At 38.2% G+C, this 27039-nt stretch overlaps 4 protein-coding genes across 4 annotated transcripts in view; 2 read left to right on the top strand and 2 right to left on the bottom strand.

Moving 5' to 3' along the window:
• Positions 1–1182, top strand: part of LOC100243383 (transportin MOS14) — a 52025-nt gene extending 50843 nt beyond the window's left edge. Inside the window, exons 26-27 of the mRNA XM_002283818.4 lie at positions 285–462; positions 576–1182. Coding sequence (XP_002283854.2) covers positions 285–462; positions 576–854 — 457 coding nt within the window. The 3' untranslated portion in view covers positions 855–1182. The remainder of the gene's footprint in view (positions 1–284; positions 463–575) is intronic.
• Positions 1183–2850: 1668 nt separating this feature from the next.
• On the top strand, positions 2851–8015 carry LOC100244943 (serine/threonine-protein kinase AtPK2/AtPK19). The gene is made up of 6 exons (XM_002280487.5): positions 2851–3934; positions 5603–5685; positions 5776–5896; positions 6016–6189; positions 7374–7481; positions 7567–8015. Exons 1-6 carry the CDS (start codon positions 3344–3346, stop codon positions 7846–7848), a joined length of 1359 nt encoding a protein of 452 aa, XP_002280523.1. The 5' UTR covers positions 2851–3343; the 3' UTR covers positions 7849–8015.
• Positions 8016–11069: 3054 nt separating this feature from the next.
• Positions 11070–12896, bottom strand: LOC100265707 (transcription factor MYB1R1). Its single transcript, XM_002283860.5, has 3 exons — positions 12446–12896; positions 11902–12110; positions 11070–11716 (listed from the first exon to the last, which is right to left on the bottom strand). The coding sequence occupies exons 1-3, from the start codon at positions 12780–12782 to the stop codon at positions 11291–11293; spliced, it is 972 nt and encodes a 323-aa protein (XP_002283896.1). The 5' UTR covers positions 12783–12896; the 3' UTR covers positions 11070–11290.
• Positions 12897–19799: 6903 nt separating this feature from the next.
• Positions 19800–26628, bottom strand: LOC100251853 (pentatricopeptide repeat-containing protein At1g74850, chloroplastic). The gene is made up of 4 exons (XM_002280521.4): positions 24591–26628; positions 21408–21722; positions 21225–21332; positions 19800–20551 (listed from the first exon to the last, which is right to left on the bottom strand). The coding sequence occupies exons 1-4, from the start codon at positions 26438–26440 to the stop codon at positions 20215–20217; spliced, it is 2610 nt and encodes an 869-aa protein (XP_002280557.1). The 5' UTR covers positions 26441–26628; the 3' UTR covers positions 19800–20214.
• Positions 26629–27039: the final 411 nt, after the last annotated feature.

Here is a 27039-nt window from a genome sequence, read left to right as displayed (position 1 = left end):
ACATTAGGTATGATATCCTGATCTTAGATTCTATATTTTGTTTTTTACACATGAGGCATTTCAAGGCCTGCAGAGATTGACAACCTCCTGTTATTTGCTATGTTTTATCAGTGCCTATGTATTTCCCCTTCCTGCTAGTTAGTTTGGTTGAAAATCTTGAAAACTTAGTCCTTTCATCATGTTTCATCACTGTAGTTACCAAGGATAATGGTTAGAATGATTCTGGAGGTATTTGGCTGATTGAAATTGGTCTCATTTAATACCTTCCACATGCTTTCCTGCAGAGAAGCCTCCAATTCCATATTGACCTTCTTATCCGATATCTTTGATCTTGCTAAGACTAGTCCGGGAGAACAATACCAATCTATCAGGGACACTGTGATTATTCCGCGAGGTGCCAGCATCACTAGAATTCTGATTGCCTGCTTAACAGGAGCGCTCCCAAGTTCTCGACTGGAAACGGTAAGGCCTAGTTGTTTGTATTTAATTCTGTACCCTTCTCACGTGTCAATGACCCTAGTCTTGACATATGTGGGCAAGTTGCTTCTGAAACTTGGAGTCTCCTTGTTCCACAGGTAACATATGCACTGCTAGCCCTAACTCGAGCATATGGGATGAAAGCAGTGGAGTGGGCAAAGGACTGCATTTCATTGGTTCCATTGACAGCGGTGACAGAGGTGGAGCGGACTAGATTTTTGCAGACATTGTCAAATGTAGCAACAGGGGCTGATATAAACACCCTAACAGTTTCGATGGAAGAGCTGTCAGATGTGTGCCGCCGGAACCGAACAGTTCAAGAGATTGTTCAGGGAGCATTAAGGCCCCATGAGTTGAACTTGGCCCCTGTATCATAGTGGAAGAGGGAGAGAGTTGACATAGTGAGGCGATTTTGATTAGGCCTCGTCTGTCGAAGTAGCAAAACTTCAGTGTCTAGTAGCGTTTTCATCGTGTATTAGTCAATTTGTTCACCAATTCCTTGAGGTTTGTTGCTTCATTTTGGGTGGGACAGTTGAGGGACTGTCTTTCTGTCCTCTTTTTTTTTTTTTTTTTTTTTTTTAAGTGGTTTCCATTATCTTGGTTTCTTCATTTTTCCCTTTTTTTTTGAGTAAAATATTCCTTTGTATTTTGTAATTTAATGAGATAATAATAATAAAAAAAAATCATAGGCATTTTAAACTGTCATGTCTATTTTACTCTGCTATTAGATTTATATGTGATTTTTCCAAAATAATGTATATACAATTGAGAAACAGCCTACCAAAAAAATAGTTTACTTGTACTTTCATTCGTCCGAATGGGTCTTTCCAATTTCCACTGAATTAAGATCTCAATCTTCTCTTTTCTCTTCTCTGTGTTTCCTTCTCTCCACTCCAAACTAACCCAGAAGCAATTCTCTTGGTGGGTTCCAATTTTCAACGTCGGTCATGATTCCATCTACATGTAAAAAGAAAGTACTTGCTCAATTCTCGCAGTCGCATCTCAAGCTCAAGTTCACACTCCCATCTCCTGATCCCTTAAGACTTCTCCAATATTTTCGGCCTGCTTACCTCCCACCACCGGACGCCCACACCCTCCTCTACGTGCGTTGCTGTTGGTGACCCACAAGTTATTCGCTATACATAAAACTTATTTTTAAAATATATTAAAAACGTTTTTAAACAGACTTTTATCATACAAAATATTAAAGAATGGTTTTCAAAAATTATTCTTAAAAATTATTTTTCAAAAAGACAGTTTAGAGTTCATTGACAAAAGTTTGTTCAGGAATTTGAAATATTTTAAACTTGTTTTCCATATCTTCAAACATTTTTTAAAAAATAAATTTTATATGTACAATTTTATCTTTCATTATTCTTCATATTTGCCTCATTATTTTTTAAAACAGTTCTCAGAAAATAGAAAGCAATTAATTTCGGAACAAAAAACTAAAATATGTTCTCAAAACAAAAATAGCTTTTTGAACATGTGGCAAGACTTTATAATGCCACATCAGATAAAAAGTGTTCAAAGCAATAAAACTAAACATAAGTAGTTAAACAAAAAAAGAATAGAAGTCTCGTGCAAATTCTTCTTTCCTTAACTTCTATCTTTTTCAATATCACTCTATAGTATCAAAATGAAATGGAGATGATCTCCTCTTTATTGCAATGACAACTATCTACATCTGATACCATCGAGTCTCGAAATGCGTAACTCTTTTTCTTCACTTGTCTAATCCTCCAAAATATGTTTTCAAACCCTCTTTTGCTCGTAAAATACTCAAAATTCACATTAATAACCAAAAATAAGATTTGACAATAATACAAGCTAAAAAGAACTAATTTATGTTATCTTTTATACTAGAATCGTGTGTGCAAGCACTCTTGAACACTTTTCACTCCACTTTGATGGATAGTCGAGTTGTTTTATTCGGTTCGATCTAAGTCCTACCGTTTGAAACTATTCAGTGCAACTAGGTAAAAGTATCTGAAATTGATATCTTACTAGAGCTATCTATTCGATATAATCGAGAAAAAACATTTAGAGTTAATATTTTATTGAAATTAATTACTGACATCTGGTAGCTGTTAGAACGTGGAACTAAAAGCAAGAAAGAACGTGACACAATTCTAGGGGTACGAAGGTGAACGTGCCACCATGCGTGCATCAATAGAATAAGATTATTGATAGATCATGGACAATTCACTTATAAAAGAGAAGATAAAAATTAATTAAGGGCAAATTGAATCAATTCTCAATACACATGGTTTTTCAATAGAAAATAGTTTTATATTTTTAAGAATAATTAAAAAAAATATAAATATATATTAGATACAATAGTCTTATATTTAATAGCATTTCATCTTTTTTTTTTTTATTATTATTTAAAAATGAATTTTTTTTTTTTTTTGGAAATGATACTGTTTTTCAAATTACAATATTGTATGAATTTTTATTCCATTATTATGACATACCCAGTTATTCAATAATTTCCTTTTTATTTTTATTTTTGCATTAATCTTATTTATTAAATTATTATCAATTTATTATAACCCCATGTAAAGAGCGGGAACACCCAAGTAACCGTACCAGCCGTTGGAGCTGAGGGGCAATAAACGGTTAGAGAGAGATGCACGCGCCGGAGATGCGCGTGTGGTAGTATAGTCAAAGAGCTCCGCTTTTTGTTCATCGTAATCCGTTTATGAATAATGCAGCTTTCCACTTTCCACTTGCCACTTGCCACCGCCATGAGATCTCAAACTCCCTCTCTCTTCTCTGTGTTTCCTTCTCTACCATGTAATCTCCATTCCTCATAGCCAACCAGAAGCAATTTTTGGTCGGCTTCCAATTTCCAACGACAATCATGATTCCATCTACACCTCATAAGAAAACCCTTCACTCAATCCTCGCCTCCAAGCTCAAGCTCACAATCCCATCTCCTTCTTCTCCTGATTCCCTGGATTTCTCCGATGTTTTCGGCCCCCTGACCCCCCACCACCACAAAGCCTCACCCTCTTCTTCATCCCCTTCATCCTCATCACCATGTGTCGCTCTTGGTGACCCACAAGTTATTCACAACAGATCTCACTCCTTACTGGGTCCCTCGCCTCGCTTTGCAGTGACCGCCCCTCTTCTTCCGTTCAAGGAAGATATGGTTTTTCAGAGCGAGGGAAGTGATAAGGAGGGTGGGGATGAAGTGGGTGAGGGAAGGGTGGGGCCTGGGGACTTTGAGATTATGAGGGTCGTTGGGAAAGGTGCTTTTGGGAAGGTTTTTCAGGTCAGGAAGAAGGGTGGACCTGAAATCTCTGGCGATAGTGATGGCATTTTTGCTATGAAAGTGATGAGGAAGGACACTATCATAAGCAAGAATCACATGGATTATATGAAGGCTGAGAGGGATATTCTCATCAAAGTGGAGCATCCATTTATCGTCAGCCTTAGGTGCTCTTTTCAGGTGATTGTTACTCTGCTTGAATTTGATTTCTTATGTGTTCATTTATTATTGTCTTATTGTGAAGAATTGCTCTATTGGAGTATTCGGTATTCCATTTACTTGGCATGCAAAGGGTTAGTTTGTTTTAGAAAGATTGGGAAAGTAGGTTGCATTTATCATTATTGACCACCTTACAATCAAATAAATGTAGAAGTTTATTCATGAATTAAAACAGGATTGCTTATTATGTATGTGGTTTCTGTTCATCTGCCCATATTATTAACATATTAATGATGGATGGTAGTTGTATGAACAGATTATGAGGCATTGATTGATGATTGTTTAGTTGGAATACCTTTTTTGGTTCACTTTCCTTGGAAATAGGCATCTTCTCCCTTCAAGATGTGGACTGGGGGTTTTCTTGTGCTAACTCAACTATACTTTTCTATGTTAATTTAATTGGACTTCTTAGATAGCTACATTGTTGGGGAGGTATAGAGTTTTCAATGGAAAATGAAATGGTATTGTGAAACAAAATGTATACAGGTAGAGCATAGGTGGCATATGGAATAATGAGGTTCTTCTTGAGTCATTAAAATGTCCATTAAGAGCTCATTGCTGCCACCCAAATAAGATGTTTGTTAGTGATGAGCATTCCCAAAAGCTAATGGAAAACATCATATGCATGTAAGGCGCTGTAGATTCAGCTTATCCTAATTCCTAACTATTCAGGTGTTTTCCCAAATTACATTCTACCCTTTGGTTCTACATAAGGTCATATCTTTATTAACTTATACACCATTAGATTTAGAAGAAGATAACTTATAAACCATTAGATTTCTCTGTGAAGAAGAAGACTTCCAAACAGCATTTGCCGACAAACCCAAAGCAATTGCACCTCTTGAAGCAACTACCATCCTAATTTGCATTTTTTAGATTTCTCTGTGAAGAAGAAGACTTCCAAACAGCATTTTCTGACAAACCAAAAGCAATTGCACCTCTTGAAGCAACTACCATCCTAATTTGCATTTTGTGCATCAACTCTTAGTTGTATCCTTCCAATTTCAACTTTGATATGGCTTACACATATTGATGCCACCTCTAATTTTTCACAAATGCTTTGCTTCTGGTTACATCCTGTCTTCACTCATCGCTCAGCCATCTTATCATCCTCAACTGTAGTTTTTTCAGCACTTAATACTTTTGCATTGCTCATTTGGCATTCACTCATCGCTCAGCTATCTTATCATCCTCAACTGTAGTTTTTTCAGCACTTAATACTTTTTGCATTGCTCATTTGGACAGGATAAAGAAAATTTTATGCTAAATGATTACAGGGCACAGATCATAGATCTTAAAAACATCCTTCCTTATGGTAGGAGATTAGGCCTTACTTTGCCTCTTCATACATGAGGATTATGAGAGGCTTATTGGAAATTAATCTTTATCAAAATAAGAACTTGAGGTCCATTAGCCCCTAGTAATTGCCAAATCATTTTAGTAATGAATTCCTATTGCAATCCACAGTTACATAATTGTAAGTGGCATGGGATAAGATCCAGTTCTCAACTGCTAATTAGGTATGAATTAAATGCTGCATTCTGTACTCTCTGTCCCTCTCTCTCCATGCATGTATGTGTTTGTGTCTATGCTTTACTGTGTTCTTATTCTTCGCTTTTGTATTCACAGACAAACTCTAAACTCTATTTGATCATGGATTTTGTAAATGGAGGGCACCTCTTCTTTCATCTATACAGACAGGGCATCTTCAGGTATCTTGCTTTTAAACCTTTAAACCATTAATCACAATGTATGTTTACCTGTTTTGATTTGAGTTCTTGGGTATGTGATGTCTTGGGTAGCGAGGATCAGGCAAGGGTTTATATTGCTGAGATAGTATCTGCTGTTTCCCATCTTCACAAGAGCGGCATCGTACATCGGGATCTTAAACCTGAAAATATTCTCATGGACGCTGATGGGCATGTAATGACAGTGCCCATAGACTCCTATACTTTTTCTGGAACATGCATGAAAGTTATGAAAAATCCCTTTTCATTTTGAATATGCATGTTCCATTGCTGAACTCAGTGCTTGTCATACAGGTTATGCTAACTGATTTTGGACTGGCAAAAGAAATTGATGAGTCAAGCAGATCTAATTCAATGTGTGGAACCACAGAATACATGGCTCCAGAAATCTTACTTTCTAAGGGGCACAATAAAGATGCGGATTGGTGGAGTATTGGGATACTCTTGTATGAAATGTTAACTGGGCAGGTAATGTTGGCAGTGCTCTCTATTACTACAATTTTTATTGTATATTATTGTCTAGGCAACATAAGGAACCTTTTCCATTTTCAAACCCAAAATGAATGTATGCATCTCAGAAATTAGTAAAGGAAAAGAATGGTGATGAGAACTAATTTTCATTGTTTGGATGTTGTGGAAAAATAGAAGGGAAAAGAAAATGTGGAGGAAATAAGGGGAGAAATTATGCGTTAAATAACCCTTATGTTCCTTAAGAAACATTCAAGAAAGCTGGGGAAGAGTTATCATCCCTTTTCTCACCTCTCTTATTCCTTCCTTCTCTCCACAGCCCAACCAGAACCACCACTCAGCATTTCTTTACCTGCAGCCAATGTAGATGAGTTTTGAGCAAAATTTAGCTATATATACCCTAAACACCATCAGCACTCATGGCATGATTAATCCATATCATCTTTTAGAATGTAAGTTTGTATAATGTAAGACCCTTGTAGGTTCTATTTGAAGGTAGGACACATTAAATCTATGTTGCACTCTAGGTGTGTGATCTTTCATATCCCTTAACGATGATTGCAGTAATGGATACAGGTGCTTGAATATAACATAACAAAAGAAAAAAGAAAAAGAAGACAGATCCAATTAAAAATTAATTAGAATTTTAGAAGCAAAGATATCCTTTACAAAAATTTCCTCTCTTTTCTATCTTATCCCCAAATATTTTCATAAAAATTCACTTCCCAAACAGCCTCTTTTCTCAATGAAATTTTCTCTTTAAGACACTTAAAAAGAATTGAGAAATCAATTAAAAGTCAAATAGTCTTACCCAAAGCAAAATGGGGGTATTTAGAGTCATATCCACACCTTTGTCCTATGGTGTTGATGCGAGTGAAGTTGGGGTATTATAACCTGAGAATTCTACAATAGTCTCTGAAATGGCGAGCTTGTTAATATGCCAATGAGAGCACTCTCATCTTAGTTTTTCTTTAATTTTTTATAATATCACTTTGTCACATAGTTTGTGGAGCCAGTTATTCCTGTTCAATCAGAACGTGTTAAATCTCAGAGCTTACTGCCCATTCAAGTTCATTGTTGTGTTATGCAGCAGTAAACTGTTCTCAAGGTTCAAGAGAGCAGTTAAGTTACCAATTTTTTTATTGTAATTCTTATGACACCAAAATTGATTATATCTTCTTCAGCCTCCATTCACACATGCAAATAGACAAAAGCTTCAGCAGAGAATTATCAAAGAGAAGGTGAAGCTTCCTTCATACCTAAGCAGTGAAGCTCACTCTTTGCTCAAAGGAGTAAGTAGATGCATCAATATGGCTTTTAATCTTTTTTAACTCAAATGAACAGCTTTTAACAAGGAAATTGCTTTCACATTGTCAGTTGCTGCAAAAGGAACCATCAAGAAGGCTAGGCAGTGGTCCTACTGGAGGAGATGAGATTCAAAATCATAAATGGTTTCGGTCAATCAACTGGAAGAAATTGGAGGCCAGAGAATTGCAGCCAAAGTTCAAGCCAGATGTGAGTGGAAAAGACTGCACAGCCAATTTCGACCAATGCTGGACAGCAATGCCTCTGGATGACTCCCCAGCTCCCACACCAACAGCAGGTGGGCATTTCCAAGGGTATACTTATGTTGCACCTAACCCTTGGCTTTCATCTTGATAAATTGAATGGTGAAATGAAGCAAGCCAGCCATCCACTTTGTAATCCTTGTAGGTTTGTTCTTATTTTTATTTTCAAACAATAAAATAAGAAATAATTGTATAGTGTTCATCTCTCATGTACATTATACTTTTCTTCAATGAATAAAAAACATGAGTCCCATTCAAGCTTTCTTTCTTACAGCATTGTTTTAAATATTTACTTCACAAACGTCTTTATGTATGTCTGCTCACCTGCTCCACCACCCTTTAGACCGTTCAGGTGGGACATCCTAACAGTCTTGTCAAACCATAGCCATTTCTGTGGGACCTTAGAGAAACAAAGTTTATGCTTGCAAGTTTTCTTAAGTTTTGGCGAATAACAGTTTCCTTCTTTCTTGATTTGGAAGAATGCTATCTTCGGTGGCTCCCACGCTAATTGTTGATAACTAGAGGAAATTTTTTAAACTTCCCCCATTTAGCCACTAAACCGGATTAGGTGATGTAATCCAAAATACAAAAGAACCTTCTGGATTGACTTCTTCTAAATGCTTTGAGAATTCGTCTAGAATATATTTGTGAAGACAATGAAAAGCAATGGTTAACTAAGAGAAGCATTGAGAAAAGCAGAAAGAAATAGTAGAAAGTATAGAAGGGTTTTGTTCCAACTTTATGTACTTTATCCATGTGATCAGTGGCATTGTTAGATTAATAGCTTAGAATCAGTTCTCCTCTCTTCAACCTAGATTTTCAGAAGGATTGGCATAAAGTTAGGGCTGCAACTGGCATTTTCTTCTTTGGGTTAATCTGGATCAATCTTTTTTAGAAATAAAGGTATGCTGGGCATCCAGTGGAAAACGCACAACTAAGAACTGAACTTCAATGATGAGGACCCTCGAACAGTGGCCTTGTCAAGTCACGCTATCTGGCATGTGTGAATGGAACTGATACATTCTTCCTATCCAGTCATACTACGTTTAGGTCTTTCAAGAAAAGAAGAACAGTGGCCTTGTCCAGCCTTGTCCAGCCACGCTACCTTGCATGTGTGAATGGAACTGATAAATTCTTCCTATCCGGTCATATTACATTTTAGTCAGGTTTTTAAGAAAAGAAGATCTCATTCAGGGGAATTATAAAGGGATCCCCACTGAAGAAAGTTGGATGACTCTTTGGCTGTAATAGCTACCACATTGCTTCTAAAGCAAGTATATTATGGTTATATATACCCTACCGCTTCACTTGTTGATCTGCATCCATCTCTTCTAATACTCTTGTAAACTAGTGAAAGTAGCCATGAAAAACAATGCCAGAAGCAACAGTTACCAGTCCCTCTGTGAGAAGTCAATCCTGGTGGCAGCAAATATGATTAAGTTGTCATCTTTTTCCATTGCGAAGATGAGTCTGGGAATAGGTGGAACACCAGCATCCCCCAGGAACTCTGCTTCCTCAACAGCCCCCAACACAGTTACTAATGACCATCTGCATTCTGGTAGAAGCAGCAGGTCACAAGTTCCAGAGCGTAGCTCCAAGCCCATCACATACCTAATTGAGCCAAATGAAGGAGCAGGGTCTTCATATGTGATTCAGGAAGAGAAAGGCGTTGATGGGAAGGCTTCGGATTACATCAGAAAGATACATAGCCTCCTATCTGATTCAGAGGAGACATCAATCCGTCCTCCACCTCATGTTGTAAAGTAGCACCATCTTCAGTTACTTATTTCTTAGAATAAGCCAGCAAATGCAGTCATATGGTTTGCTCGCTTGGAATGCATGAATAACCAGTGTCTTATCTAGATTTTCCTGCTTTCTCTTACCAGAAATATACTGCCCTCTTCATTTGCCATGTTCCCTGTGTTCGTTAATTGCAGTTTCCTCAATTTGTCAATGAATATGGCAGTGTTGAAACATAAAGACCATGTTGAGGAGATAAACCATGGACGGATTCAAGCATTCAAAGAGGAAAAAGGAAAGAAACAAAACCAGAGAATAAACGGAGGTTTGAATGAAAAGCATTGGTAAAACCTTAAGGATGGAGAAGAGTATAAAGTAGGGAAAGGAAAAGCAGTGGGGAAGAATCTCGTTCCAAGTCTCTTTGCTTCAGGATCAAATAACATACTTCATAGGTGTTATGTTCTCTCCCCCCATCCCCTTCAGACAATCATTTCACCCCGGAAATAATTTAGTTGATTTTTTTTTACCTTTTATTAAGGAGTAGATTTGGGCGGCTTATCCAGAGACACGACAGACAAGAAGAGCCTAACAGGATCATGGGTATAAAATAAAGAGATTTGTGTTTGGTAATCCAGGCTGGATAGTGATGGGTGTTGGGTTTGGGGTAGTTCCAATTATATATTTTGGAAAGGGGGCGGTAAGTAGGTGCAATAATGAAGTTAATAGTACACTTCTCACCCAAAATGAAAAGTACCAAACATAATGTAGTGGCATCGTACAGACCTCATGTTCATGCGTGATTCCCACAACATCAGAACTTGACTTTGGATCTCAACCTTTCTTTTTCTTTTTGTTTATACCCACTTGTTGGAAATATTCTTTTTCCTTTTTTGTTTATACCCACTTGTTGAAATTACCGATAAATAAACCGGCAAGCAATCCCATCTCCACCATTTCTACTTCTTCATTGCTTGCATCGCTTACCCTTAAGCCTAAAAGTGTTAGGTGTCTCCTACCTTAGACCCTCAATGGACGACCAGTTTTTGTACGGCTTTCTCGCCCTCGTTTGGTTTCAATAGTGGACCTAAACAAATCTTTGTTTGCTCCCCTTCCGCCTATCGTAATTATTTTCATAAAGTTAAGATTAATTCTTAAAAAGTAAAGTAATTTTAATATTTAAATAATAAAAAATTTTAAATATTAAAAATACTTCTTAAAATCATTACCAAACTAATTTTAAATCAAACATACTCACATACTACTCAGGCAGATTTCACCGTATACAACCCATCCCACCGGTAATAAAATGGTACTGACAGCCACCTTTCCTATCTAACCAAAGCCAAACAACCCAATTGAAATCACAGAGCCAACCCACCACACAAAAGCAACATATTATCTTTTTTTTTTGAAAATAAAAACCCTAGATAACATATGATCCATACAAAAAGCGGTTGCACAGCTCCTCCCATGTCCACAGGAAGTAGAAGCGAGTGTGTCTAACTTTCCCATCACATAAAATCAAAGCAACAGGAGAGAGAATCCTAACCCACATGGGACCAAACACCAATATCAGCAATGAAACAGCACTTGTATTGTTTTGAGTTTATACAACTAGAGAGAAAAGAAGGGAAATAAACAAGGACCTAATACAAGAGCATAAGAAAAAAAAAAATTGCAAGCAGCAAGACTGGTCCTGTACAAACAAAGGAAAATACTAGAGACACATAGTCACCTAATTTTCCCTAACCTGATCGCTCTAATTATCCATAGCCATTCATCAACGGTTTTTCTCAAGCAACGCTTATGATGCTATCACCGTTGTTGAAGCTTGACATAGCCTGAAAAGCGGAGTGCCTAGATGGTTGATTTGGATGATTCTGATTGGATGAGAGGGAGAGCTTCAGTGACAAGGGGGATGGATCAACTGAGGACTTCAGATTCAAGTTGAGATCCGTTGACTCGGGAGGAATAGGAAGAACGGGAATCGGACGGACCAGCCTTGTATTAACATCATTTTGTCCTAGAGTTAGGTTTTCCATTGGATTCTGAATCGGAACTGGTACAACCACCGGATTTATCGGCATTGGAAAAGCTGGCACAACCGGAAATCCACCGCCACTGCCGGTCTCGGAAAAAGTCTTAGGAGACTGCTGCGATTGAGATGTGTTCTCTTGATGATGAAGTACTTGCTCTTCTTCCATGGGAACTGCCGTGACCTGACACACAGAAAATGAAATAATTACAGAATGACGATTATGGTCTGTTTCGATGCTGCAATCTGACACAACTAAACTGAGATAGTTGTTATAGTTATAGCGAATATATAGTCCGTTTGGTTGCCGAGGAAATAAAGAAGTAATAGTAACTGAAAAGGTTTGAAGATTTTATTTCTGTGAATTACCGATTCGGTGGTGATGTCGAAGAGGCTAGATCTGCGGCGTCGTCGATTGAGATTGTTTCTGCGGAGAAAGTACTTCTGAGCATGACTTGCGACCTGTGTTGGAGTTCGAGTTTTCACGAAATTCCTGGAGATTCCTCGCCAGTCTCCTTTTCCAACTTTCTGCAATCCAACCAGGAAAAGCTTGTGTTCTTCTTCTGTCCATGGGACACCTGAAAATATTCCAAAAGCATCAAACAAATCAAGTACTTTTAGATCCGAAAGCAACAATTTCTACGATCAAATCAACAACTTCGACTGAGAATCAACAAACACTGACTAATGAATTCACTTATTTACCAAAAATTTTGGTGAGGAAAAAAAAATTTGAACGATAAAACAGAAATCAATCTTTACAAAAACAAATCGATGACTTTTAGATTTAATAGATAAAAAAAAACCAAATAATTTGTACCTCAACCAAAACCGGAAAAAAACAATCAATAAAGGAAAATATTGACAAAAAAAGGAAAGAGACAAAAACGACGATCGGAGATGTGAATGGAACCTCGCTTGCGCTCGCGATTCCCTGAGGAGTGGTGAGCCACATCGTCGGCGGAAACGTATCCAGCGGCGGGGGTGGCATCGGCGTTGGAAGACTCGTGAGGCTGCTCATACTGCGACAGATTGTTCAAACTGACGCTCTTACGCATCGAATCCACAGTGACTCTCACTCCAAACAGCATGATCCCTTCGGAACCACCATCACCACCACCGCCACCGCCACCGGACTCCGCACATGTGCGAGAATTATGACCATTATGACCACACTGAGAACAGCAGCGAGACATCTCGCCGGAGCAACGTCGGAGACTCCGAAGAAAAAAGAAGCAGAGCGGCCGCATCTAATGATGGAGGCAGTGTCCCAAATATATAGCATACAAGCGTGGACCACGTGGAGCCAGGGGGCCAAACCGTCATTTCCCACACCTTCGATACGTGGGATTTATTGCTCTGTCTATTTGAGCCTTGTATTTATTGGATTTTGTGTTGATATGGGATCCTCATGGATTTTCTATTAATTCATATTTATCCCTTGGGATTCTACTGAAGATTTCTATTTTCGCAATTTTATTTTTAAATTAATTAAATTTAAATCACCAAAATTTTAATAAATATGTGTAAAAATAATGTTAAGTGGATAGAAAAAATGGTAGAAGAAAAATTCTTAAGTTTATCCTCTTTATAATCTCATCATGATTTAGATATAACATAACAAATATAATGGGCCTTATCTTTTTTGCTTGGTAGGTCACTATGACATACGATAATAAATGACATTATCTATAAGGACAGCTAGTATTCATGCAGAAAATCAGCATGAGAATTTGTAACTGCATTTGATCAGCTAGTTTAGGAAATCTGTACAGCTCACTCTTACCTTTATTTTCACATACGTTAGCACAAGTTTAGGAGTAATTTTGGTTTCTCAAATCTGTATTTATACCTCTTCTTCTAATAAGAATCGTGTGAATCATTTTGTCTAAACCTCTATATGGTATCAGATTAAAGCCTCAAAACTCCAACGAGTATTTCCTGTCTTTCTCGCTTCTGCTATGGCCACTTCTTCCTCTGATAGTTTTCCAATAGCCATCAATGCCACCCAGCAAATTACTGCACGTCTCACACCAACCAACTTCCCTTCATGGAATGCTCAATTTGAGTCTCTCCTCCTCGGCTATAACCTCTTTGGCTATGTCGATGGCACTCATACCTGCCCACCCCTACCGACGTCAACTGATGCAGCTGCCACTACAGCTCATCACCTTTGGTTCCGTCAGGACAAACTTATTCTAAGTGCAATTCTGACTTCAGTGTCCCCAGCTGTGATACCACTCATAGCAACCTCAAAGACGTCACATCAAGCCTGGACCAAATTGACAAAACTGTATGCTAGTCGATCCAGGACTCGTGTCATGCAGCTCAAAGAGGATCTCACTCTCATGCAACGTGGCAATCGCAGCATTACAGAGTACCTACACTCTGTAAAAACCATTGCCGATGAGCTTGCTCTCATCGATGCCCCATTATCTCAAGATGACATCACCCTATATGTTCTTCATGGCTTAGGATCGGATTTTCGTGACATTGTTGCCCCGATTCGAGCCCGAGAGTCTTCACTCTCCTTTGAAGAATTACATGATCTGTTACTTGGTCATGAGGCATATCTTCGAAGGCTTGACTCCACTGCTCAATCCTTGGTAGTTACTGCCAATACCACTCAACGCAGGGACTCACGCTCCTCAAAGAATCAGTCTTCATCAACTTATCAACAATCCAAGAATGACTTCAGATCAAAGTCTCGACAATCGAAACAATACAAGTACCCTCCAAGGTGTCAATATTGTGATCAACAAGGCCACATTGCAAAATACTGTCCGAAATTGAAACCCTCTGACGCCACTGTGAACTGCACAACTACCACTTCCAGTCCCAACAAACGTTGGCTCATTGATTCTGCGGCTTCCCATAATATCACTTCTCAGGTTTCAAATTTACAATTTCACTCTGAATATGATGGTACTGATGAAGTTATTATTGGAGATGGATCAGGTTTGCCCATTACTCATTCCGGTTCTCTTACTCTTTCATTTCCAAACAGAAAATTTCAAGTTGAAGATACTCTATGTGTTCCTACCATTAACAAAAACTTGATATCTGTTCACCACTTCACAAAGCAAAACAATGTTATCCTGGAATTTCACCCAACTTATTTTCTTGTGAAGGATCGGAGAACGGGGGAGATTCTTCTTCAAGGACCGTGTGAAAATGGAGTCTACCCTATGCCCTCATCGCCTGCTGCTACTCCAATTGCTTTTGTCCATGAACGCACATCAGTCACTGGTTGGCATCAGCGCCTTGGTCATCCATCATTCAAAGTTGTCACTCGCCTCATTAGTTCGTTCTCCCTTCCCACCACTTCATGTCTTTCTGGTTCTAATAATTGTCATTCGTGTTCTATCAATAAAGCTCATCAGTTACCCTTTCATAAACATGGTCTAACTAGCACAACACCATTTGATTTACTTTACACTGATGTATGGGGACCTTCTCCCACTCCTAGTCTCAATGGCCACAGATATTATGTTATTTTTGTAGATCACTTTACCAAATATGTGTGGTTCTTTCCATTGCATCAAAAATCAGATGTTAAAACCATATTTCCTCATTTCTACAAAATGATTGAAACTCGTTTTAACATAAAAATTAAAGGAGTTTATTCCGATAATGGAGGTGAGTTCACTGCTCTTCGACCCTTTTTCACCACCCATGGCATTAGTCATTATACGACAGCCCCTTATACACCCCAACAAAATGGCGTGTCTGAGCGTCGTCATCGCCATATTGTGGAGACAGGTCAAACCCTTCTAAGTCATGCCTCTCTTCCATCAGAATATTGGGCTTATGCTTTTGCAACAGCCACATATCTAATCAATCGACTTCCATCACCTGTCCTTCATCATAAATCACCTCTTCAAGCTCTCTTCAAGCAACAACCTCGGTATGAAAAATTACGTTCCTTTGGATGTCTCTGTTTTCCCTTGATGAAGCCGTATAACACAAACAAATTTCAAAAGAAATCTGTTCCTTGTATCTTTGTTGGCTACTCTACTAGCCAAAGTGCATATCTATGTCTTCATCTACAAAGTCAGCGCATATACACCTCCAAACACGTAACCTTTGATGAATCTGTTTACCCCTTCAAACAGGTTTCCATGCAATCACCCACTGACTCATCCCCACCAGAAACCTCTTCTTTTTCAGGACCAATTTTGCAGCTTGCTTCCAGGGAGCTTCCAGCAATCACACGGGCTCAAGGAGTTATCCCCTCTGCTTCTTCGACTCCAAGTGAAGATCCAGCTCTTGTGCAACCTCAAGAGGCACCACTCTCCACTTCAGTTCAGGTACTTCTTAGACCTTCTACTTCTATTTCTCAACCAGAAAATTCAATACCATCCTCTCCACCACCATGTCCTCGAACCATCATCACTCGCTCGATGAACAATATCTTTCGGCCAAAACAACTCCACACCACCACCAAACACCCCTTACCTGAACCACCCGAACCAAGTTGTGTCAGTCAAGCTCTTAAAGACCCTCACTGGCGCAAGGCTATGTCAGAAGAAGTGACAACCCTCCTTCAACATGGGACGTGGGAACTGGTTCCTCCCACTCCTGGCCAGAATCTTGTTGGGTGTAAATTTGTGTTTCAGAAGAAACGAAATCCAGATGGAACAATCAATCGATATAAAGCTCGACTTGTCGCTAAAGGATTTCATCAACGGCCAGGTATTGACTACTCTCAAACCTTCAGCCCCGTCGTAAAGCCAGCAACAATTAGGCTTCTTTTAACCATTGCTGTCATGCATGGCTGGCCCCTTCGTCAGTTAGACATCAATAATGCATTCTTGCATGGTAATCTTGAAGAAACAGTCTTCATGCATCAACCTCCAGGATTTGAAGATCCATCTCAACTTCAGCATGTTTGCAAGCTAAAAAAAAGTATCTATGGTCTTAAACAAGCCCCACGACAGTGGTACAAGGCTCTTCGGGATGCCCTCCTCCGCTTTGGTTTTATTCACTCGGCCACTGACAACTCTTTGTTCATCTATAAGTCTCATAATATCTTGTGTTACTGCCTTGTTTATGTTGATGACATAATTGTCACAAGCAACACACTCAGCTTTGTGAATAACATTATAAACAAGCTTGGCTCTACATTCTCAGTCAAAGATATGGGCTCCTTGCATTATTTCTTGGGGATAGAAGTGATTCCAACACCACAGGGGCTCTTTCTATCTCAACATCAGTATATACGGGATCTCCTTTCACGAACCTCCATGGAAAATGCTAAAGAAACACTCACTCCAATGTCCACTACAGCCAAGCTTACGGTTCAAGATAATTCCGAATGTGTTGACAGCACTGAGTATCGCAAGATCATTGGAGCACTTCAGTATTTGGGGCTCACTCGTCCCGATATTGCCTTTGCAGTCAACAGATTATCTCAGTTCATGCAGAAGCCGACAACAAACCATTGGGCCGCAGCAAAAAGACTACTCAGATATCTTAAACAGACCATGTTTCATGGTATCCTTCTCCAAAAGCATGATCAATTCCAACTCAAGACCTATAGTGATGCGGACTGGGCATCAGATACGGACACTCGTGTTTCAACCACTGCTTTCATCACATTCATTGGTCCTAATCCAATCTCATGGTCTGCACGTAAGCAAAGGGCAGTCTCAAGATCATCTACAGAAGCAGAGTTTCGGGCACTAGCTACTGCCACATCAGAAACAGTTTGGCTTCATTCTCTTATCAAGGAACTTGGTCTCACTCTCAGAGAAGCACCTCAACTGTTTTGTGATAATATTGGCGCCAACCATTTCAGTTTAAATCCAGTCCAGCACACACGGATGAAACACATTGACATTGATCTCCTCTTTGTACGAGATCTTGTCAAAAAGGGAACTATTCGTGTTCAGCACATCCATACCATTGATCAACTAGCTGATCTTCTTACCAAATCACTCTCACGTCAACGCTTTCAACTATTAAGATCCAAGATTGGTGTTGCAGATGGCACCTCCATCTTGAGGGGGCATATAAGGACAGCTAGTATTCATGCAGAAAATCAGCATGAGAATTTGTAACTGCATTTGATCAGCTAGTTTAGGAAATCTGTACAGCTCACTCTTACCTTTATTTTCACATACGTTAGCACAAGTTTAGGAGTAATTTTGGTTTCTCAAATCTGTATTTATACCTCTTCTTCTAATAAGAATCGTGTGAATCATTTTGTCTAAACCTCTATATTATCCATTAGCATTTCTATTTTATTATAAATATTTTAATAAAAAAAATCTAGTCATAAAAAAAACCAAGATATTTGATAAAACTTAATATTTATTACTTAATGATTTAAGTTATTAACTTAAAACTTATTATTTAAGTCTTATTGAATAAATTGACATATTTATTCTCATAAATTATAATTAAAGAAAATAAGGTCAAGAAATAATGGAGATTGTAGAGTAACAAATGAATTATGAATTAGGATAAATAGAGATAAAAAGGTAAAATAACGATATAGTTTAACAATAAGTTGATTATTTTAAGTTGTTTTTCACTTTAATTAGTATCATTAAATTATTTTATTGAATATATTTAATTTATTTAATAACTTAAATTAAGTTAATTAAGTCACTTTAAGTTATTAAATTGGTTTATTATACACCCGTTAAATTTAAGATGAGTTTGTGATAATATTTAACTTTTACAATTATTCTTAAATTTGTTATTAATTAAAAATAAAAAATAAATTTAAAATAAATAGGCTTTTTTCATACTTTCTTTAAATTCATTTCACTTATTTTTCTTTATTATATGAAAATTAAATAATTTTAAAAGATATAAATTTTTAATTAATTTTAATTATATTTTATTTTTTTTCCTTTTATTGTGAATTTAAATATGAAAAAAATTATTTTTTTTCTTAATATTTTTAAGACTAACTATTATTTTTTATTTTTAACATAAAAGTATATGCAAAAGTACCCAACATGAATCATGATTCAAAACCGAACTCCTCTATCCAATATTTTATATCGTACCCATCTTTCCAAACAAGTCCATAGCCCGTGAAAAAATTGTCACGCCCATGATCCCATCGTCCCCACAAGTTGATATCAAAGTAACGCCAACAAAACATACGTAAAAACAAAAAATAAAACAAAATAAAAATGAAATTGAGAGATTAAAAAAAAAAAAAAAAAAAGATGGTGGTGAATATGGACCGTTGGGGCAGGAGCATATTCCAAAATCTGTCCACTAAGCAGAAGATATTTTGGTTGTTCCAAAAGGCAGTACTAAATTTTAATGAATTTTATAATGGTGGTGGGGATAAGTCAAGGGGGATAAGCCACAGAGACCGAAGGAAAATGCGTCGAGGGCTAAGCCACAGAGACCAAAAGATAATGCCTGGAGGGCTCCACCATTGCCCTCATTCACTCCCTCACTCACTCACTCACTGCTCATTTGCATGTGTTGAGAGCTGGGACTTTTTCTCATTTTTATTATTTATTTATTTTTATTTTTATTTTTTATTTTTTTGTTGGCCTTTTGCTTTCACTGTTTCGCTTTGTTTTTAGGAAGTGATAATTGGGGGCTTTTACCTTTGCTTTGTTTGATGAGTCAAAGGAGTTCAGTAGTCACCCATAAAGCTTTTTACTTAGGGTTGAAGGAAAATAGGCGTGCGTTTAACACATGGGTTTTAATTTTTTAGCCTCTCAAATTAAAAGGTGGGTCTTTCCTTAGTGGTTTTCATGGGCTGTTGTGAACTTTCTCAATGGAAAGAATTCAAGTTTTGGGGGTGCATTAACTCAGACAAACTGCTGGGAACTTTCCTTTCTCTCCCTTTTGCCTCATGTGAATGGCATAAAAGACGGAAGGAGATGGAAAGCCTGTAAAGTTAGTGAAGACAGACATCATCCACATTGAATATATCTGTAAGAAATTCTTCCTCTCTGAAAATTTTATTATCTCCATTTCTGTAAATTCCCCGTTGAATGTTAATGCGTCTCGATGACTGTTCACAACTTAGGAGGTCTTAGGTTTCTATCCTAATTCACTAGAAAAAGCAAAAGGAAAGTATGGAATAGAGCAATATTTTGGCATCCAGAGAATCTAGTGTCAAGCCTGGAAACACTGTTGGCAACTTGGCACTTTCAGATCATGAAACTAAAAAGCAACATAGAGAATTTGCAGCTCAGAATATTACATTTACAGGAAACTTTATTAACTTAAGATCATAGGAATGTAGAGGCCATCCCTTGCTGAACCAAACTTATTCTCATAGCTTTTCTCCAAAGAAGAATCTCAATATATTGAAAAATATAATGTACATGTACATTAAAAGAAAATAAAAATAAAAAGAACAAAAAAGAAATAAGTTCTAGAGTTACAAAATCATGACCATTCATCTTGCTGTTTGGGGTCTCTGCCATTGCTAACACCGGGGACCAAACCTGCCTTTAAATCAAGCCAGTCTGTAACTGGGTAATTGAGCTTCGCCAAGCACAATAACAGCATTATATCCCACTGTTCGATCATTTCTGAAAACTGGAAATCTTAACTTGATAAAAACCCGACACTCCTCCAGAACGGGAAAGGTCAGAAAACTTGTCACCAAAATGATTGTTTTGACAATGAAGATTTCGTGTTCATGGCAGAGGGTGAGCCCAGTAGACAGATGAATGGTTTTTGTATATTTATTTAAACTGTGCTTGTCATAAGCTCTGTTCTAGTCATAATGCTTCTTTCAGCATCAGCATTGCTAAGCTGGTCTCTTTTGACATTACTCATGGATGTATTTGTTCCAGGAAGTGGAAAGGGAGAGTTACTTAGAGTGATTATTCTATCCTTTTTGTATTCATCTGAATGCTGCTCTGTAACGGATAGAATTCGCTTGAGCTGAGAGCGCTGGCAGACAATTCGACCCTTGTTCCAACCAGGGAAACAGAAGGATGATGAAACTTCATTTAGAAATGCATATGCAGATTTTGCAACTGGAAAATCACGCGTTATTGAACTTTTCTCCATATGCCCACGCCTGATCAACAGAAAAAAAAAATGACTTCCAGTTAAAATTAACTTTAGGTATGCAATTAATTAGCAGATCCTAATGGTGTTTGTTTCTAAATCTTTGGGGGATGATGAAGAAATAGCATTAGGAAGGTAAACCTTGGGTACAGAATAATAAACCTCCCTGCCCCCTCCAATTAAACCATGACCATGACACCTTCCCCACTCATGGTAAATCCTGCTGCATATCAACCTAATTGAGCAGCACCTTGCAACCACAGTTAAGAAATGGCTCAGAACAAAACTTTGTTGGACCCAACCCCCCAAGCAAGATTTTCCCCAAACACGAGCTCAAGCCCAAACAGCCTGCATTACAGTTGCCTGAATCAAGTTCATCCATGTTTTACCCAAAGTTCACATCCCCTGATAAACTTGTCAAGGTCAGTAATGAAACTTATTCAAGATTTTTGAATTCTAGAAACAAACACATCACAGCAAGTCTAGCCCTCAGGCTTGGCAAAGGTCAGCTCAAACCACCGAACAGCACCAGTGCTCCCCACCCCTTCTGCTCTTCTGGGTCTTTTGGTCCAGTAGAGTACAAACTTGGGATGGAACAGGGAGCCCTAAGCTAGGCCCAATTCAAAAGAATGGTCATGCAAGAAAAAGAACACGAGAAATTGATAGAGAAGAAAATTACTTACACAACTACAGCACTTGCTAGTTGAGGAAGATCATCCCCACTAATGAACATTTCATGCATATTATTGAGCCAAACTGATATTGCTGTACATGCAGCACCTTCCCACATCCTGAAAATGAATGATGTCAAGATTGAAAGAAAATCAATTGAAAGAACACAATTTGGAAAAATGAAAAATTAATACCTGTGTACATCTACAGACCACACAAGTTTGTTTTTGCGAAAAAGCTCAGGAAAAAGCCCCCGTTTTGTTGCTTCATTGAGTACTCTTGTTGCACGTTCCTTCTGGCCCAGCCACCAAAGTGCTTCTAAGAGCGTATTGTAGAACCTCACTCCCAAACTACAACCTTCAGACTTGAGTTTCTCAAAGACATACTCAACCATCTGCCAGTTAGAATCATCGTCATAATCTCCCCTGATCATCTGACCAATTACCTGATGAATGTTGGATACCCTATTTGTAAACATCTCATCCAGCAATTGATGGGCATCATCCCACCTGAAAGTAAAGAGCTCAATAGGTAAGATGATTCACCAAAAAAGGAGATTGAAGTGAATGTCTCCAATTTCACTTCCAAAATATCCACAAAATTCCATCCATTAATTGCACATTTAAAGTGTCTGAATCATAACCAGACTTGAACTTCACAAAATTCGATGTTTTAGTTTAAAGTGGAACAATTTCCACAGAATGCATGCTGTGTATCTGGAGTGAGAACTGCAACCAACATCAACAGTGGGAAAACACAAGAAACCCGAAGTAACATTGTAAGAAAACACGGTATAATCCATAATATGGTGGATGAGCTCAAAAGATAATATCCAGGTAAGATATATTTTCAGTTTGATCATCAATGGTAGGAACTACTATATAACATTCATTTAAAAGGTAACCCAGATCCTTAATACAGGAAAGTTCAGTGGTAAAGCAAGAAATAATGCCGTCACACTTTTCTTACTTTCCCAAAAACTACAATTAATCAATACACAACTTTATGACTTATATATCAAGAAAATGGTATCTTTCTCCTAAAAGAAAATACAATGTGGCATCCTCTTCTCCCTTCAAATCAGCCATTTACACACCTAATGAAAGTTGTTTTAAGAGTCATCTATCATTAAGGTTGCCAAGACAGGAAACAGCAAAAGAGGTAAAACATTTCAGGCGGAAGTACTGGCTAATAAACCCATTCTTTCTGCTGATAGAAAGTTATACACAATGGATTTTTAGATTACTCAACTCCAAGGCAAGTTTCCACCCACTAACACAATGTTTTCAATAAATCACAGGATAGTGATAATATTGATTGCTCATTATTAAATTGCCCCCAAGACATCTAACCAAGCACCACATCAAGATACAAAGCAGCGGAAACCAACAAAAAACAAAATATGATACTGTAATCATGGGCTTATCTACCCCATAAAAAAAGGGAAAGAAATGGTATTTAGTCATGAAGCCCTTTCCAAAAAATTTGAGGTTTGTAAAGGCAAGTCCTGTTTCTCCTTTTATGTACAAGGCTGTATCCTCTGTTATAATGAAAGAAAACAGGAAGGAGAAGAGGATGAAGAAGAAAAATAAGAAAGAGAAGCCCATGAGGAGGAGCATAAATAATGAAGAGAACTTAATGATAATCATAGGAATGAGGAAAGGGTTTTTATCCAAGTGTGAGAGTCTGATAGATGACCAGAAAACCCCTAGTTTTTGAAAGCCTATGCATGGATGTTCCAACACCCTACCTTGGCTGAAGCATAAACGCCAAGCATTCCCAGCTCACTACAAATTTCATGAAAATAATTTCTTCCCAATGCTTTAGTAAAAATATGATTCAACTGATCATCTTCATATACAGAGTTAAATCCCTTTACTCACCATCAATCATCATTTCTCTGCTAAAAAGCCAGTGAAAATCATATCCTTAGTCCTTTCACAGAAAACCACAATACTTGTACATTCAGTTCCCTGAGCAACATATATGGGAGATTGCTCAAAATATACTCTTCCAAATCACCATGCAGAAAAGCAAATTTTTTTTGTCTTCTTGCATTTACTTGGTAAGGAAGCCAGCATTACAGAAAGTAAAGATTGAATAAAGTTTAATCGATCAATATATGGAAATCCTAAACACCAACAATTTCAATACTAAATCAAATATAAAGTATAGGAAAAAAGTTCCCAGAACAATTTAAAAATGAACTGAAATATACACTGGGTTGTGGACAACCCTAGTGCCTCCAACAGAGATGATTTTGATAAAACCAACTAAATGGTTCAGTCATGTGCAACAAAGACTAATAAGTGCCACAATGAGGAGTTATTTGACTCAACTTAAGTTGCCACAAGGACAAGAGGAAAGTCAAAGAGACAGACAAGGCAGCTAAGAAATGACAACTTGGTCTAGGTGGGTGAGAAGAATCATGATAGCTTATAATTTCAGGATAAATCCCAAGATGAGCTGGTTGGTTGGTGAAAGTATATGTGTAGGCAACCCAACTTCATACTGATTGGTTGAGTTGAGGTGTATAAGAAGAGAAGGAGAAACCAATGTGTCTATCTTATCGATGAGAAATAGGCTTACGTCCATGACAAGGACTCTAGTGATATGACCAGAATACCGTTAGCACTAGAAAAACCTATGTGTAGATACCCTATCATCATCCACCTAATTGCATGATCTGAAATCATTTCAGCACCCTCCAATGTATTTATCTTATCAATGAGAAAATTGGATTACATCCATGAAGGGGACTCTAGTGAAATGACCAGAAATACCGTTAGCACTAGAAAAACCTGTGTAGATACCCTATCATCCTCCACCCAGGTACATGATTTAAAATCATTTCAGCACCTTAAAATCATCGATCATGTTTGCTGAGCCAATAACTCCACTATGGTCCTGACAAGTGTTTTCAATGCCCTACATAGCTCCTGACCATCAACTCAAAAGATTTAATTTATAACATAATAAAAGGAAAACTAGTTTTTTTACTGTACATGTATACTTTCTTCTGTCTTCCATTATCTTGCCACTACCCTTCTTTAACTTCATTGTGATAACAGTAGGAATCCAATAATTTTAAAGAGAGGAAGTATAGTTGTCCAGCCTCATGTTCAATATGGAGAGTGCTAGAGTAGCCCATCATATTGCCGAACTTCTATACTACAGCAAGGGCTTAACATCATACATAGAGGTGAATTAGGATGACTTCATCTTCCTTCTACCCTTTGTTACCACACCATATCTCCCCTGCCCTCTTATTCATGCAAAATCATAATTTTGGATGATAATCAACAAAAACCTTAACATGAAAACTACTCTACAGTTTAAGAATGGAAAAAAGAGCACTCAAATAACTGAATACTAACCTGTCAGCCTTTGCATAAACTGCCAGCATCATGCAATAGCACATGACACTGGGTAATATTCCCAAAGCTTTAATTTCCCCAAACTGCTCTTCGCTCTCTTCCACAAGACCGGCAAAGCAATAAACACTTAGCACTGCCTCAAGGGTTTGCTCATCAGGATCACATCTTGCCTTTTCCATCTCAACATAAGCCTTTATAGCTTCTTCAAACTGGCCTCCCTGTCTAAAAGCTTCAATCACACCATTGAACGTATCCCGGTTCCGTGCAACACCAGACTGACCCATCTTCAGCAAAATTGCTTCAGACTCCTTGTAAAGCCCACCTTTTGCAAACATTTGAATCAATGAATTGTAGGTTTCCACAGTTGGCTTACTCCCCACTTCATTCATTGTGTTGAATGCAACAAGCGCTTCCTCATACAAAGCAGCCTGTCCATATGCTTCAATAACCCCAGTATAGGCCTTTGAACTCGGCACCACCCCTTTCTCATTCATGTGAAGTAGAATTTTCTTGGCATCCTCATGAAGCCCTCCCTTCCCACAAGCAAATATCAACCCCTCATAGGTCTCCATATTTGGCTCAACATTCTCCTCCACCATATCATGGAACAAAGTCACCACCTCCTTAAAATACCCACCCTCCCCAAAAACATTAATGAGAATATTATAAGTAGCTGCATTTGGCTCTGTATTACTAACTTTCATCTCAAGAAAAAGATCACGGACATCATCATATCTCCCATGCCTCCCATACAAATTTAACAAAATACTATAAGTAGCTGCATTTGGCACGCATCCTGCCCCCTGCATCTGTCTAAACACACCCATTGCCTCTTTTATAGACCCTGATTGTGCATGAGCCTCTAATAAGACATTGTAAGAAGTTATGTCTGGAAAACTCCCTCCAGACTCCATTTCTTTAAGAAGCTCTGAAACCTTCTCAAGCCTATTCAATTTTCCAAAAGTCTCAACAAGATAACTATAAGTTGTAATGTCAGGAAGAATCCCGCCCTCATTCATTGTTCTAAACACCATCTCTGCCTCGTCCCCAAGACCCCTTCGAGCACAAGCACTAAGCAGAGTATTATAAGTAACAATATCAGCTTGTATACCCTCATGCCGCATTTGAGCAAACAATCCTAATAGCTCCTCCCAATCCAACCCACCCCTAGCACAAGAATTAATCACAGTATTATAAGTCAAAATACTGGGAGAAACCCTCTCTTTCTTCATTCTATCAAGAAGTTCAAGCGAAGATTTGTACTGACCGTTGCGGCCATACGCGTTGATCAATGCTGTGAATGAGAAGACGCTAGGAGCCACTCCGTGGCTGGGCATTTCGTCAAATATCTCTTGGCATTTCTCGAGCAAGCCTTCGCGGCCAAGTACGCCGATCATGATAGTGTAAATGTGCTCGTTCGGTTTGCACCAGATTTGGCGCTGCATATACTTGAAGAGTCGAAGCGACCGCTGCCAATCGCCGCGTTGCGCGAACTCCTTGAAAACGAGAGCGAAGTCGTTGAGAGATAGCTTATTCTTGAAGACGTCAAGGCATCGAGCGATGCTGCCCCGAGGAGGGAGGCTACTGAGCTTGTTGATCAGAGTTTCGACGTCGTAGCTGTACTTCCCTTTCTCGACCGTGACGGAGGGGTTTCCGAGGACGAGTTCTTTGGGCTTCGCCCTTATCCTTGCGGCACTAGCTAATATTCTCTGATAGCCAAAGAAATCGGTTGCTTTGGCGGGGAATAAATGTCGGTTAAGGTTAGGGTTTGGTCTGAGATTGACATGAGAGGGTCTCAGGAGAGTCGCAGAGGTAGAAGAAGAGATGAGGAGAGAGGGTGAGAGGTTCATTTTAGTATTTTAGTTTGCATGTGACTTGTAGAATTACTTTTGAGCGGGTGCGAACTGGTTTCCGCGCTCGATGAAACGAAGAAAATGAAAATTTCTCAGATGCTTACTTCACTTTCTTGCTAATTTTGCCGAGAAAATTACAGAGAAAATGGGTCGAGAAAGAACAAGCTTGAACTGGTTCGAAGAAAGACACGTGTAGTTTATATGGATAACAGGACCTTGGGCTTGGGCCGGATCACGTGGTATTGGTCCTATGACCTTCTTCCTTGCACACGGGTTGGCCCCAATCTTGCTACGACGGTAAGAAATGGTTTGATACTTGGAATTGAATTGCCTTTGTTACAAGGAAAATGTTTTCTTTTTGTTTTCTCTTTTAGAATATTTGTTAGGGTTTTTCCTATAAGAGAATTCATATCATTCATATTTATCGAGGACATATTGTTGTGTGGTTAAATAGGTTATTAAACGGTTGGCTTAATTACCTTTAAAATTTAAAATTTGTATTAAAATTATTTTTTTAACCTATAACATAGTGTATTGTCTTTTCAAAAAATAAATTTAATATAAATTTTCAAATTTAAATTTGTTTCTTTAAAATA

The sequence above is a fragment of the Vitis vinifera genome, chromosome 17, assembly GCF_030704535.1.
Source record: "Vitis vinifera cultivar Pinot Noir 40024 chromosome 17, ASM3070453v1".
NCBI classification, from domain to species: Eukaryota; Viridiplantae; Streptophyta; class Magnoliopsida; order Vitales; family Vitaceae; genus Vitis; species Vitis vinifera.
The sequence above is the reverse complement of the archived record's forward strand: the minus strand, read 5'-3'. Positions and strand labels throughout refer to the sequence as shown.

What these genes read in the sequence shown, in the direction of transcription:
- LOC100244943 (XM_002280487.5), top strand. Translation starts at nt 3,344, where the DNA reads ATGATTCCATCTACACCTCATAAGAAAACCCTTCACTCAATCCTCGCC. An exon ending in TACAGACAGGGCATCTTCAG is followed by an intron (nt 5,686 to 5,775) that starts GTATCTTGCTTT and finishes TGTCTTGGGTAG; the next exon opens with CGAGGATCAGGCAAGGGTTT. An exon ending in TCATGGACGCTGATGGGCAT is followed by an intron (nt 5,897 to 6,015) that starts GTAATGACAGTG and finishes CTTGTCATACAG; the next exon opens with GTTATGCTAACTGATTTTGG.
- LOC100265707 (XM_002283860.5), bottom strand. Translation starts at nt 12,782, where the DNA reads ATGCGGCCGCTCTGCTTCTTTTTTCTTCGGAGTCTCCGACGTTGCTCC. An exon ending in GAATCGCGAGCGCAAGCGAG is followed by an intron (nt 12,111 to 12,445) that starts GTTCCATTCACA and finishes GAATATTTTCAG; the next exon opens with GTGTCCCATGGACAGAAGAA. An exon ending in TCGACATCACCACCGAATCG is followed by an intron (nt 11,717 to 11,901) that starts GTAATTCACAGA and finishes TCTGTGTGTCAG; the next exon opens with GTCACGGCAGTTCCCATGGA.
- LOC100251853 (XM_002280521.4), bottom strand. Translation starts at nt 26,440, where the DNA reads ATGAACCTCTCACCCTCTCTCCTCATCTCTTCTTCTACCTCTGCGACT. An exon ending in GTTTATGCAAAGGCTGACAG is followed by an intron (nt 21,723 to 24,590) that starts GTTAGTATTCAG and finishes CTTTACTTTCAG; the next exon opens with GTGGGATGATGCCCATCAAT. An exon ending in TGGTCTGTAGATGTACACAG is followed by an intron (nt 21,333 to 21,407) that starts GTATTAATTTTT and finishes ATTCATTTTCAG; the next exon opens with GATGTGGGAAGGTGCTGCAT.